Source organism: Gobio gobio (assembly GCF_949357685.1).
Source record: "Gobio gobio genome assembly, chromosome: 19".
NCBI lineage: Eukaryota > Metazoa > Chordata > Actinopteri > Cypriniformes > Gobionidae > Gobio > Gobio gobio.
Window position 1 is genome coordinate 4,989,198 of NC_137112.1, and position 15,190 is coordinate 5,004,387.

Genomic DNA, 15,190 nt, shown 5'->3' on the forward strand with positions numbered 1-15,190 from the left:
GGTCATACATTGTTTTCATTTTAATCTTAATTAAGGTTTTAGTAAAGTAGTTTTTGACATTTTTATTGTTTTTTTTTAATAGGTCCATATAGTTTTTACTAATTTTATTTAGTCATTTAGTACATCAAGATCAATTAAATGAAACTGAGAAATGCTGCCTTTGTTTAAAGGTGAACTATGTAGGATTTTTGCAGTAAAATATCCAGAAACCACTAGGCCAGTGTTATATATTTTGTTCAGTTGAGTACTTAGAATATCCCAAATGTTTTCAACTATTTGTAAATCGTGAGAAATTTGCTATTTTAACCAAGGAGCCGGGACGTGTGGGCTATGCGTGTGAGGGAGTCGCCTGTCGATTGCGTCATATCTGCGTCACCCTCGGTCTCCGGTTTTATTCAGTGAAACACTTTACTTTCACTGCAGTGTGAACAAGTGTCATAGCAGCCGCCGAGCGAACGTCATAACTTCCTTTTCAACACACTCAGATATATCTAATACGATAAACAGAGTTGCGTTACCTCAGACTCATGACTGGAAAAGAGGAAGTAGCGCCGGCAACCGTGTCATAATAAAAGTCCCGCCAGCGACTATGCCATAATAACAGTCCCGCTCTTCAATCCTGCGGCCTTGCTCAGCTCCACAACACTCTGTCCTGCTCTACTTCAGACTACAGTAACGTTAATAATCGCATCCATGTACATGATTTCTGCCCGAGTCCTATCCTGACTGTTTCCCACCGGCTGTGAGGTGAAGACCACATGTCCAGAGATTCTGCGCTCAAACGTGCCGTCATCAAACTACGCCTTTGTTTTGAACAGGCGACCTCTAGTGGACGGAAAAGTTACATAGTGTAGCTTTAAATAACTCAAGTTGTTTTTTATAGTTTATATCAGTTCATGTTTATTTTATTTCAAGTAACTAAAATGGTTTTAGTAACTATAATAACCCTGGTACAAATAATCTAGCTTTCTTCATGTCTGTCCATGCCCGAACATTAGGGGATGTTATTTACAATGGAGTGCTTATCTGCCCTTTACGAAAATCCCCCGAGAGAGGCCCTGAAATCAACTGAAGCATCCTGGGATAGCAGGCATGCCTCAGTGGGTATGAGCAGAGTTCAGCCTGTGTGTGTGTGTGTGTGTGTGTGTGTGTGTGTGTGTGTGTGTGTGTGTGTGTGTGTGTGTGTGTGTGTGTGTGTGTGTGTGTGTGTGTGTGTGTGTGTGTGTGTGTGTGTGTGTGTGTGTGTGTGTGTGTGTGTGTGTGTGATCTAAACGCAGCACTGCATTCTTCTGAACTGAACGCAACCAAACGCTGAGCAACCCCTCCTCCTCTGCATACTTTCCCATATTAGCGCACTACAAACACTCAACACCATGTGACATCACATGCCAGTCCAAATTAGTCAGATTAATGTGTGACAGCTTAACAACACAGCGTTTTTCACGCCATGATTAGCTTCGTTTTGAATCACCGTGTTCATTAGTGTAGATTCAGAGTTGGCCACCAACACGAACACATCAGCGTCCAGGCAGAACTTGTCGATCCAGCTGTCCAGTTGTGTGGTCACGTCAGTTCCAGGGCTGAAAGACAAATATTAATCTTTACTCTTCAGACTGCACTACAATGTGACGTATTAATAGCATTGAGGGCTGATGGAAGTGTACCTGTCCACCAGAACCAGGTCGTCTCTGAGCAGGGCACACTTTGTCTTGGGCCAGAAGACTTTCACGAGACATCCAGCATCCAAACTCTCGTCCATATGTAGGGCGTGAGCCAGCTGATTCACAGTCTGCAGAGAGAAAGTGCATTTGATCTTCATCACATGAACTTTAAGAAGCAGATTCATAACGATGAACAGCATTTGTGCAAGTTTGGTGACGCAAGCGACTGTGCAAAATGTGATCCATTGAGAAGGTCCCTTTGAAATCCATTTTGTTTCCCACTTTACATTTTCTGGATTTCTGTTAATGGCTTACTTTCATCAAAAAGTCAATTGATTTCATAAAACTTTTACAATTTAATAATTTATCTAAACCAGTGGTCTTCGCTATTTTTTTCAGGAGAGCCACACTGATAGGACAAAATCAATAGGAGAGCCCCTTTTACCGCAAAGTTTCAAAAGTTACATCCAGTCCTAAATAGCATGTCTGCTTATCATCCCTGAACATATATGCTGTGCAATAAATACAAAAAGGTAGATTGATAGTGCACATGTTATCAATTGATTTCATAAAACTTTTATAATTGAATACACGATTAAAACTTTTTTTTAACTTTTATTTTCCCCCAAATTCAGTTTTCCTGTTTTATTTTTTCCGTATTCTGTCCTAATTGCATTTTAATCACCAAAAAGTATATTATCAATTGATTTCATAAAACTTTTACAACTTAATTTATTAATTTTAACAATAAACAATATGGGTCTTTGAAATCAAACTTTTGAAATTAAAGGTTTTTTTTTTTTAAACGTTATTTTAAAAATCAATTATCTTAAATTCTAATAATCAAAATCTATAACTAATCAATTGATTTCCTAACTGTTAAAAAAAAAAGTTTTTTCTCTTCTTTTTTTTTTTTCACCCAAACTTTTATTTTTCCCCCAAATTCTGTGCTTTCTGTTTTAATTTCTCTGGATTTTGAGTTAACGACCTTAATTCAATTTGAATCCTCAAAAAATAAATCTAATCAATTGATTTAAAAATCAGTTTTACAATTTTATAATTAATTAAAACTAACAATAACAGGGGCTTTTGAAACCAAACTTTGAGAAGTTTTATTTTCCAAATTATCACTTCTTCCCAAATTCTGTGTTTTCTGTTTAAATTTTTCTAGATTTTGAGTCAACAGCTTAATTACATTTTAAACATCAAAAAGTATGTGTGATAAATTGAATCATATAACTTTCACATTTGAATAATTTATTAAAACTGTAACAAGAGGAGCTCACAAACTGTGAGAAGTATAGCCAACTGTACAACAGTAATATATTTCTGTCACAAGTTAAACCAAACGTGTTGTAGTGAAGAGCTTTGAGTTTGTGTGTATGAACACTTCATATTTCAATAGCCAGTCCAGAGACTGACCACTGCAGACCGGGAACACCCCACAAGAGCTGCAGTTTTGGAGATGCTCTGACCCAGTTGTCTAGCCGTCACAATCTGGCCCTTGTCAAACTTGCTCACATCCTTACGCTTGCCCATTTTTCCTGCTTCTAACACATCAACTTTGAGGACAAAATGTTCACTTGCTGCCTAATATATCCCACCCACTAACAGATCATAAGTGTTATTCACTTCATAATGTTATGCCTCATCGGTGTATATTGAATACATTCTGAGAGAAAACATGCACTTCAGGGCTCGACATTAAGCCTGTTCACACGTTTGTCCTTCGGACAAGTAAATCTGTCATTCACTTGTCAGAGTAAAAAATTTGCTTGTTCGGATTTTTTTCATAAATATAATCTATTCTGAAGCAATATTCTCACCAGTGTTCAATCAGCTTTGAAATATTTATATATGCATATTTGTGATATTTTTTACTTTTTTATAAAGGGCATTTTTCCATAATCTTATTAAATATAGGATATGCTTCAGCTTTCCTTTTATATTCTTAAATTTTATCTATAAATTAAGATTAGAATAAGACATTATAGGCTGTTCCCAATTTCAATTAAATCATTTACACTGAAAAATTACAACTGCATTAAATAATGTTATAAGATTATTTTAAATATTTTTCAATATACAAATAAGAAAATGTTGAAAAAATGAAACTAAACCACCAGTAGGTGGCAGCATGTGACCGTCTTAATGAGCGAGTCATTGGGCCCTATTTTAACGATCTGAAATGCAAGTGTCAAAGCACGAAGCGCAAGTAACTTTGTGGGCGGGTCTCGGCGCTGTTGCTATTTTCCCGGCGGGATAAATGGCTCTTGCGCCCGGCGCAAATCTAAAATGGGTTGGTCTGAAGTAGCTTCATTATTCATAGGTGTGGTTTGGGCGTAACGTGAATAAACCAATCAGAGCGTCATCCAACATTCCCTGTAAAAGCAGGTGCGCAAATTCCATTATGGATTGCTATTATTATGGCGTATTTACCAGGCGCACGCCAGGAGCGGTTCACAGCCGAGGAGACTGATGTGCTTGTAAGAGCAGTGAAAGACAGAGAAGTGAAGTTGTAATGTTGTACATTATGGTAAAGGTGATTTCACAGTCTTTTTTTTTTCAGTCTTTCAGTCTTTTCAGTTTTTCAGTCGATTTTTTTTCCTGGTTCTTGACGGACAAACCAATTTGTCAGATGTCCTTATATACATATATGTCTTGCCACTATTGGGCAAACAGGTCTTATACTTAATTATTACAATTAGCCTGAATAATTTGTAAGCTAGATTTATGCCTATTTTTTCACATCTTCGTGGCACACCACAATGATTTCCGTCATCTCATGTGTTAATATTTTTTTAGTGTAACAATTTATGATTTGCAAAAATAACTGTTGCATCTGTGTAGGTTACATGAGCAAAGTGTATGCGCGTTGTGCACGCTATACATTATGGTCAAGCATGCGCCCTTAAAATAGCATAATGAACAACGCGCAACGCGCCACTGACTTTAGACTAGGTTTTTTCTGGTCAGTGGCGCAATTGTTTAATGGAACAGCAAAATAGCACCAGGGATTGTTTGCGCCGGAACACGCCTCCTTTTTTGCGCTGAACCGCCAAGGGAGCGCAAGTTCATTCCCTAGTTTAGCGACGTGCTTCTGTGGAGGGAAAAGCGCGCTTTGCGCGGGTGCAAAATAGGAATGACACATGCGTCGGTGTACAAAGTCAATTGCGCTGGGTGCAAGATAGGGCCCATAGAGTCGATTCAGTGAAACGGCTAAATCATTCAAGAATTTGGCGGTCGTTTACTTTACTGTCTATGGTCGTTTACGAATAGGTGATTGAATCTTTGATTCAACCGATTCATTAAAACGCTGAATCATTCAGTAACACACGCTGTTGCTGTGAGATGCGTTACGGTTCTGCTGTGATATTTGTTTGGAACTATTTTCGCTGCTGAAATAGAACAAAAACAGTCCATACTGCATTTAAAATGTAAGTGACTTTGTTAAATAATTGTTTATGGAACTGGCGTTTTATATTTATAACTAACTCATATGTTATAAATATAAAAACTACACAATTTTAACCGTGTATGTTAACAGAGTTTCTTTGTATGAGCGGCGCTCATTTGTTTCCGATTTTCTCCTCGAGAGGCTGCACGAGCCTCAACAGCTCAACCTTGTTCACGCGTCAGTTCGTTTTATATTATCCACTATCGATCTCCACTTACACTGAATCAGAATCATTATTGCACTTTGGTGATTCTCTGGTTATTTTTTGTTTTGACGTTTTACTCAGGATACTTGTCCGTCAGGCAAGTAAAATTATTTTTCACTTGCCCCTTTAAAAAATCCACTTGTCCCGGACAAGCGGACAAGCGTTAATGTCGAGCCCTGCACTTGTCTTCACCTTGATGCTTTTCTCCTCCTCGGATCCTTCTGTCTTCAGAAAGGCCTTGTCTTCATCCGTCCCCTCCACGCTCAGGAAGCAGTTGGTGGTGTGACCGATGCCGCTGGGCAGCACGCGGTCATGCAACATGGCGTTGACCACGGTGCTCTTGCCATTGCTTGTTCTAGTAACATAACGGACATGTTTACTAAAGCGAAACTAAAAGCGAAACAACTTCTGGTCAAACACAAAACTCTTACCTGCCAAAGAAGGCCACCTTCATATGCCTGCGAGACAACACCTCTTTAATGGTGGACAGTTTGCCCGTGAACTCCTGTATCTGATCCAACTGGCTCCTGTTTGCAATATTCTCCAGCGACTCATTATTAGAGGTTTCTGTTGACAAACACAAGAGAATAAACACAACACATGCAAATACGACAATAGCTAAACTAACAAACCAATCCTACTCATTAGCCGTATTAGACCTAGCAATTAGGACTGGGTAAAAAAATTTCGATTTCTCGATTTTAATCGATTCTCACTTTTACAAAACATTCAATTCTTAAATCCCAAGAATCGATTAGTCATCCTGTTTTCAGTTATGAATGAAATAAACATTGTAGCGCGCATCCCATCCAATAAATCGCAATAATCTTTGTGCTTTTTTACTATTGATATGAAACTAAGTCTCAGATTTCAAATTACGTCGTTTTTTTTTTTACAAAATTCAAAATCATGAATACCGTATCATGTCACATAGAATAACTCAATCAGTGTTTCAACCGCAGAAAGATGTGAGTAAAACGGCTTACAAGTAAACAATGTCATGTAACGTCACATTTTCCTCAGAAAAACCATATCCAGTGTCCATAAACTCGTTAGTCAGCTAGAAAAATTAACTCTAGAGAGGAGAATTTTGCTAATTATATGCATCACATTACATAGACTATTGATTGTCAATGTTCTTCAATATTTAATGCATGTATAAATCTGGCAAGTTTTTATGCAGCCACCATTTAAATGTTTATATTTCAAAAACCTAATTGGAGTAGAATTATGATTATGTAATTGTAACGTTAATATTATAACTTTATTATTATATATAAAAAAAAACATTATTTAAGTGTTTGTATACAAATCTGTTGATTTGTACCTTCAATATTAGTAGGCTAATGTAGTATCAACTGTCTCCCATAGTTTACAACATTCAGAAATTTGTTTTCCTTGAGAAAACGTTCCATGTATTATACCTGATACATATCCAAAATAATCCATATTGAACTGAATCGAAACAAATCGAAATTCAAATCGAAAGCTTGTGAATCGAAATCGAATCGAAATGTGAAATTGGTGTCAATACCCAGCCCTACTAGCAATGTTCGAAGTGTGTGTTTGGATATATTTAGTCTCACAGAAATCAAATCAAAGTTTACCTTTCACAAACTCCGAGCCCTCCTGAACGTAAACCAAGAGCTGCTCAAAGACCTCGCCGATCTTCTTTTTGGCCAGCACGAAGCGCTTCAGCGGAGAATGATCTGACTGCTCCATTTCCACACCTGTACTGGGAATATTTCAGAAACGTCCAATGAAAAATCACAGCAGATTCAGGAGACTCGATGTAAATGTGTTTACTCGTTCTTACCTTCAAGTCTTACACATCAGAGCTGTCGAAACTGGGAAATAAGAAAAAGAAATTTGATTTTGAGGTGAATTACTCTGGAAACTCTTCTCAATAACTAAAACGTACCATAGCATGATAATAAGATATAATACCATTGTTTTCTTGAGTATCATGTAAACAGAAATCACAGTACAGTTTGCAATTACGTCAGGAACACAAAAGTGAAAGTAACTCATGATGATGATTTATGTAATATTACACACACACACAAACTTATTAACAGCCAGATGGCTTATAGAGTAAAATGCAAATATACGATTAAAAGTGCACTATGTAACATTTTCACAGTAAAATATCCAAAAACCACTAGGCCAGTGTTATATATTTTGTTCAGTTGAGTACTTACAATATCTCAAATGTTTTCAACTATTTGTAAATCGTGAGAAATTGCTATTTTACCCGAGGAACCGGGACGTGTGAGGGCGTGGGCTGTCGATGACATCATATCCGCGTTCCCCTCGGTTTGCGGTTTTATTCTGCAGAAACGCTTTACTCTCACTGCAGTGTTAACAAGTGTCATAGCAGCCGCTGAGAGAACGCACAGAGTAACGCCATCCCATCATACACACACTCAGATGTGTCTAATACAGGGGTGTCCAAAGTCCAGCCCACGGGCCAAATGCAGCCTGGGGATAAATTTCAAACGGCCCGCAGATTGTCTATTAAAATATATTATATGTGGCCCGCCAAGCATAATTTACAAATCGTGCAGTTTCACAATGTCAACACAAGGTGGCAGTACGAGATTTTAGGCCTGGGAAACATTAAAGCTACTCTGTGTGATATTTTCCCCCATCTAGTGGTGAAAAGGTATATGACCATCCAGCGAATATTAGTTTCTGTTCCTCTCAATTCCGATTTCGTTTTAACTCCTACAGTGGCCGATTTAGTCCAAGATTAACATGGCTTCCAGTTCGACCTCGTCCACATTGGACACGGTGCCATCGAGTGTTAAAACACCAAAGGCGAAGCTTGAATTTACGGGTATGTCCCTCTTTGGCTAATGTACTTTCAAGATGGAGGGGCAACATGGCGACCCGCATTCGAACCCCTCACCCGTATGTATTTTCAATGGCATATTATAAACTTACGAGAATACTTTATTATTTGAAAGAAGTATATATACATTAATGAGCACATATATTTTTGAAAGAACCAAGTGTTTTTAGCTAAGAATAAACTAAAAAAGTTACACAGTGTAGCTTTAATATGCCAAAAGCGGAATTACTTGTGCACAGCGCAACTCGTGAGTGTTTCAATCACGTGACCACTAATCAGCCAATGAGAAGCGTTCGAGGTTGGCGTAGAGGTGTCTGGTACAAGCTGCAAATCTCTCTGTGATTTAATTTAGTTTAAAGCCAGTTGAAACCGCGCTGACTAAATCAACAACACTAACGTGCAAATCAAGAGAAACACTGAGCCGATCCAGTCAGAATACTTTTAACCAACAATTCACCAACATTTATCATGGGTTTACTGTGGTAACAATAACTGCAACTGTAGTAATTTGTCAGAAATGTAGGTTAATATCTAATTTTATTACATTTTTAATCTAGACATGTATTAAATGAGTAATAAAGGCCAAATTACAGACTATTTTTGTCATGAACTTGCAGTTTTGTGCATTTGTATTTATTTGTTTATAGACTAAATATCATAAAGCAACTCTACTTTTTGTCATGTGTGCACTGCAAAAAATGCTCTTATTTAGTATTTTTGTCTTGTTTCTAGTCCAGATATATCTAAAATTTATTAGAAAAAATTATCTGCCAATAGGGTAAGAAAAATTATATTGTTTCTGTTTGAAATCTTGTTTCTTACCCCATTGGCAGATAATTTTGTTTGTTTTAAGCAAAAACTCACTTCAATTTCATTTTTCCCCCCAGAAATCAAGAAAAAATATTGTATGTCATTTTCCTTAATAAAAGCATCTTGATTTAAGTGATTTAACTGGAAAAAAGACGTAAAGTAGGTAAAAAAGTAAGAAAAGCCTTTTTTGCAGTGTGTTTTTTTTACCTGTGGTGATCTAAAAATAGAGTTAATATTTAAATTTATCAACCAAAAAGTTTTACAGATATTGTTACATATGTATAAATGTACATCTGTGTCCTATCTCAAGCTATTCTACTGTCAGCTCAAGCTATGGTCAAATCTGTCATGTTTCCAAGAAAAAAAACATGTTATACATAGAAAAGGAACCGGTGTGTCCACAACATCAAATCTGGCCCCCTTTTTAAAAAGTTTGGACACCCCTGGTCTAATATGATCAACAGAGCTGCGTTTCCTCACACTCATGAGCGGAGGAGCGGAAGTGGCACCGGCGACTGTGGCATAATAAAAGTCCCGCTGCTCGCGAGGCATGTGTTGCGTTCATCTTTCATCACATCCATCAACATGATTTCTGCCCGAGTCCTATCCCGATTCTTTCCCACCGGCTGTGAGGTGAAGACCACATGTCCCAGGATTCTGCGCTCAAACGTGGCCTTTGTTTTGAATAGGCGACCTCTAGCGGACGGAAAAGTTACATAGTGCACCTTTAACCTCCTTAGCTCTGGATTTGTCCTACCCAAATTTGAAAGCTTCCCATACCAACATACAATGGGTCATTTTGGTGTCATTTTACAGGAAACCATTTGAAGTTATATAAACCACTGTTGAAAGTGATAAACATTTAAGTATATGTTGTCTGAGCTGTAATAACCCCCCCAAAACAGAGGCGCTTTTTGATTTTTTGGTTATAAATTCATTTTTAATAGTGTATATATCAGGCCCTGTGTGCTCTAGCACCCTGCAGACAGTTTTGGCTGTTTCCACTAGATGGCAGCAAGAAAGATTTTGGTCTGTTTCACATTGTATGTAGACATGTGCCGGTAAACGGTAATACGATATACCGCAATAATGAACATGCACAATATTGTTATCGTGGGCACTTCAAAATACCGTGAATAATTATTTATTACGAATTATTCAGATTTTTAGAATGTATTTTAAGAATACTTTACCCGTCAACCGTTTAATATGAACAACGCGTCAAAGAGGAACGCGCACTGATGTAAACAGACCGTTCATGAGCCGAGCACATGGTGGAAGGCGCACTGAAGTGCACATTCACTTTCAGACAGCAGAGGGCGCTGATGGAACAGCAGAAATACAGCCGTTTCCCCAGTAATCACAATCCGGTGCTCGTCATCACATAACCTAATACTTAAAGACTTAAAGTCATTTTCAAACTTTTTTTTTTTTTAAGTTTTAAATGACATGCCCTAGATATTGTTTGAATATGTTCTGACTGTTGTTCAATCACACACTTTACAATATGGCTCCATTATTTAACATTAGTTCATTCATTAACAAACTGACAATGAAAAATACTTCTAAAGCATGTATTAATCTTAGTTAAATGTACATTTCAGCATTTAATAACACATTATTAAAATCAAAAGTTGTAACTATTATTTAATGGACCTGAGCTTACACTAACAGTTGCTTTTTTAAACTAACATTATCAAAGAAGAATAACTTCTGTAAAAATGTAGCTATTCGCTCTTTGTTAATGTTAATGCATTAACTGTCGAGACATTATTGTAAAGTGTTACCTATTGTTCTTTATAATTCTTTAGCACTTTAATCTGTTTCAAATATTTGTTTACTTTATACATTTTTGTGTATTGCTTTATTGTATTTAAATGTTTGGTTCTTTTGTTATAATAAAGTTTTTAAACCTGTTATAGTATGACAACACTTTTTTTGCAACTTTTTTTAAATATCGTGATAATACCGTATACCGTGATAAAAGCTTCAGCAATTAATCGCAACATGAAAATTTGATACCGGCACATGCCTAATTGTATGCAAGATTTATTCAAATGGATCTGAAGGGAGGAATATTACCTTAGTAATTTCCACCAACCCAAATCTCTCCACTATACAATTCTGCCCACATACAGTGGTATAAATACAATATCCCAGTGTCACAAAATTATTTTTCCAGTGTTTGCTGACATATGCTGGAATAGTGTTGTCAAAAGAACCGACCGCGATACCAAGTCGGTACTGAAATTTAAAAAATGTGACGCTTTGAGCACTGTTGGGGCGGAATCGTAAACGCCTCTGATTGGCCACTGTGCTCACACGCTCATCAAATGTCTGTGATTGGCTACAATGACCAGCACTTCAAAAACATGTTATAAATATACATGATCAATGATGCTTTTCACACAGCGCTTACACAGATACACACGGGAGCGTTTGTTCGACGCCTGCTTGAGCTTTCAGACGCTCCCGCTTTCAAAACACTTATAAACACTTCCGTGTGCTTTCCAGCGCTCCCGTGCGTTGATCATTGTAGCCAATCACAGACACATCCGATGAGGGCATGAGCACAATGGCCAGTCAGAGGTGTTTACGATTACAGCGCTCAAAGCGTCACATTTGTAAAATTTCAGTACCGGCTTGGTATCGCGGTCGGTACTTTTGACAACACTATGCTGGAAACGGCCAAAACTGTCTGCAGGGTGCTAGAGCACTGAGACATACACTTTCAAAACTGAATGTATAACAAAAAAAAATTCAAAAGCGCCTCTTTTTTTTTGGGGGGGGGGGGGGGGGGGGTTATTACAGCTCAGACAACATATACTTAAATGTTTACCACTTTTAGCAGTGGTTTATGTAACTTCAAAGTAGGGCTGTTTAACGATTAACCTGGACTAATCGATTCCAAAATAAAAGTTTGTGTTTACATTAGGGATGTCCCGATCAGGTTTTTTTGCCCTCGAGTCAGAGTCATTTGATTTTGAGTATCTACCGAGTCCCGATCCGATACTTCTATAATACATAAAAAAAGAATAAAGAAGAGCGAAAAAAAAAGATACATGATGTTCCTTATTTTTTATTTAATTCACCTTATTTAACCAATAGCATCTCTGCAACAAAGTGATGTCATGCCGCACGCGTTGCTGTTTCTGTGTGGAGTCAAAAGGTTCTAACTCTGTGCCACCGCATAACTATAGATGTGTTAAAAAATAATGAGAATATATATACATAGCTTATATATCGGAGTCCTGATCGGGAGGTAACGTCCGATTCCGATCGAGTCTGAAACCACGTGATCGGATCTGGACATCCCTAGTTTACATAATATATCTGTGTGTGCTGTGTATAATTATTATGTATATATAAATACACACACACATGCATGTCTATATTTAAGTAAAACAAATTCTACTATATAATATAATATAACTATATATAATATAACTATAATATAAATTATATAAATATAAATACAGTATATATACATGCAACTATTTCTTAAATATATACATATATGCGTGTGTATTCAAATATGCATAATAATTACACACAGCACACACTGATATATTATGTAAACACAAACTTTTATTTTGGATGTGATTAATCGTCAAACAGCCCTACTTCAAAGGGTTTATCACTTTATCAGGGTCCTTGGAGTTAAATGTTAAATGTTTTTATTTCTATAATGCTTTTGATTTTGAGGTTAATTAATCTAGAAACTCCACAGCATTACCATGTTTTGATATAGTTCGATATGTACCATGTTATGATAGTACCATGGTTTTCTTACAGTATCATGGAAGAGTTTACAATTATGTCAGGAACACAAAAGTGAAAGTAACTCATGATGATGATTTATGTAATTTTACGCACACAGACAAAATTATTAACAGCCAGATGGCTTATAGAATAAAAAGCAAATACACAATTACATACTTATATTCGTATGTTTAGAAAAGTAGCGTAACTTAAAAAAAAAAAAAGATATCCATAAAAGTTCAGTTGTATAACTATATCCTGTTAACTCGAATATTTACTCAACTGAGTCCTGTTATGACATTATTAATTTGCTCTCTGGTTGTATAAAAACTAAATATTGAATAGTCTGTCAGTAACGTTAACGTTAGTTGAATTGTCAAATGTTTGTAGAGGTGACATGAGCTTTAGCGTTAGCGCACGAGACCATGATATATAATCATTAATACCGGATTAAAAGACTTCGCTTTCCTTCTGTATGCATCGATATCATAGCATAATCAGTTGAAATGTTATAAAACACGCGAATCACACATCTCACCCGATCACAGGGATGTTAAATCTGCTCCATCCATGACAAACACACCGTCTGACAGACCGAATGACACTGGATCTCGGGGATTTCAAAATAAAAGTTCCGTAAGAGAATATGAATTTCAAAATAAAAGTATCAGACGAGAACACGACTTTCAAAATAAAAGTCTCAGATGAGAACACTTTCAAAATAAAAGTGTCAGAAGAGAACACGACTTTCAAAATAAAAGTCTCAGATGAGAGCACGACTTTCAAAATAAAAGTGTCAGAAAACACGACTTTCAAAATAAAAGTGTCAGATGAGAACACGACTTTCAAAATAAAAGTCTCAGATGAGAGCACGACTTTCAAAATAAAAGTGCCAGAAGACAACATGACTTTCAAAATAAAAGTCTCAGATGAGAACACGGCTTTCAAAATAAAAGTGTCAGAAAACACGACTTTCAAAATAAAAGAGTCAGAAAACACGACTTTCAAAATAAAAGTCTCAGATGAGAGCACGACTTTCAAAATAAAAGTGTCAGAAGAGAACACGACTTTCAAAATAAGTGTCAGAAGAGAACACGACTTTCAAAATAAAAGTCTCAGATGAGAGCACGACTTTCAAAATAAAAGTCTCAGAAAACACGACTTTCAAAATAAAAGTGTCAGAAAACATGACTTTCAAAATAAAAGCGTCAGAAGAGAACACGACTTTCAAAATAAAAGTCTCAGATGAGAGCACGACTTTCAAAATAAAAGTGTCAGAAAACATGACTTTCAAAATAAGTCTCAGATGAGAGCACGACTTTCAAAATAAAAGTTCCAAAAGAGAATATGATTTACAAATTAAAGTCTCAGATGAGAACACGACTTTCAAAATAAAAGTTCCAAAAGAGAACAGGACTTTCAAAATAAAAGTCTCAGATGAGAACACGGCTTTCAAAATAAAAGTGTCAGAAGAGAACACGACTTTCAAAATAAAAGTGTCAGATGAGAACACGACTTTCAAAATAAAAGTTCCAAAAGAGAACAGGACTTTCAAAATAAAAGTGTCAGATGAGAACACGACTTTCAAAATAAAAGTGTCAGAAGAGAACACGACTTTCAAAATAAATGTCTCAGATGAGAACACGGCTTTCACAATAAAACTCACCAAACAGAATATGATTTTCAAAACAAAAGTCTCAGATGAGAACACGACTTTCAAAATAAAAGTCACAGAAGAGAACATCCCTTTCAAAATTAGTCCCAGAAGAGAACATGACTTTCAAAATAAAAGTGTTAGAAGAGAACATAACTTTCTAAATAAAAGTCTCAGATGAGAACACAACTTTCAAAATGAAAGTCTCAGATGAGAACATTACTTTCAAAGTAAAAGTCTCAGACGAAAACACGACTTTCAAAATAAAAGTAGAGAATACGACTTTCAGAAAAAAAGTCTTAGATGAGAACACAACTTTCAAAATGAAAGTCTCAGAAGAGAATACGACTAAATAATAGTCACAGAAGAAAACATCCCTTTCAAAATAAGTCCCAGATTGGAACACAATAAAACAATAAAAATAAAATTTCCAAAAGATAATATGACTTTCAAAATAAAAGTTCCAAAAGATAATGACTTTTAAAGTAAAAGTTCCAAAAGATAATACGACTTTCAAAATAAAAGTCTCAGAAGGGAATATGACTTTCAAAATAAATCCCAGAAGAGAACACGACTTTCAAAATAAAAGTATCAGATGAGAATGCAACATTCAAAATAAAAGCCACAGAAGAGAACATCCCTTTCAAAATAAGTCCCAGAAGAGAACACGACTTTCAAAATAAAACTCTCAAATGAGAACACCCCTTTCAAAATAAAAGTCACAGAAGAGAACATCCCTTTCAAAATAAGTCCCAGAAGAGAACACGACTTTCAAAATAAAACTCTC

General features: G+C 36.3%; 2 protein-coding genes across 5 annotated transcripts in view; one reads left to right on the plus strand and one right to left on the minus strand.

Annotated features, from left to right (window-relative positions):
• Window positions 1–13,368, minus strand: part of mfn1b (mitofusin 1b) — a 51,082-nt gene extending 37,714 nt beyond the window's left edge. Inside the window, exons 1-7 of one of the 4 annotated variants that reach the window (XM_079844556.1) lie at window positions 13,288–13,368; window positions 7,140–7,170; window positions 6,931–7,058; window positions 5,755–5,890; window positions 5,516–5,678; window positions 1,665–1,789; window positions 1,472–1,580 (exon numbers count right to left, since the gene is read on the minus strand). In XM_079844556.1, the coding sequence (XP_079700682.1) occupies window positions 1,472–1,580; window positions 1,665–1,789; window positions 5,516–5,678; window positions 5,755–5,890; window positions 6,931–7,045 (648 nt within the window). In that variant the 5' untranslated portion in view covers window positions 7,046–7,058; window positions 7,140–7,170; window positions 13,288–13,368. Of the gene's footprint in view, window positions 1–1,471; window positions 1,581–1,664; window positions 1,790–5,515; window positions 5,679–5,754; window positions 5,891–6,930; window positions 7,059–7,139; window positions 7,171–13,269 lie in introns of all 4 variants that reach the window. The other 3 variants (XM_079844555.1, XM_079844554.1, XM_079844557.1) reach the window with 3 other exon arrangements.
• Window positions 1–15,190, plus strand: part of traf3ip2b (TRAF3 interacting protein 2b) — a 1,379,907-nt gene that overhangs the window by 247,642 nt on the left and 1,117,075 nt on the right. The window lies entirely within an intron of this gene.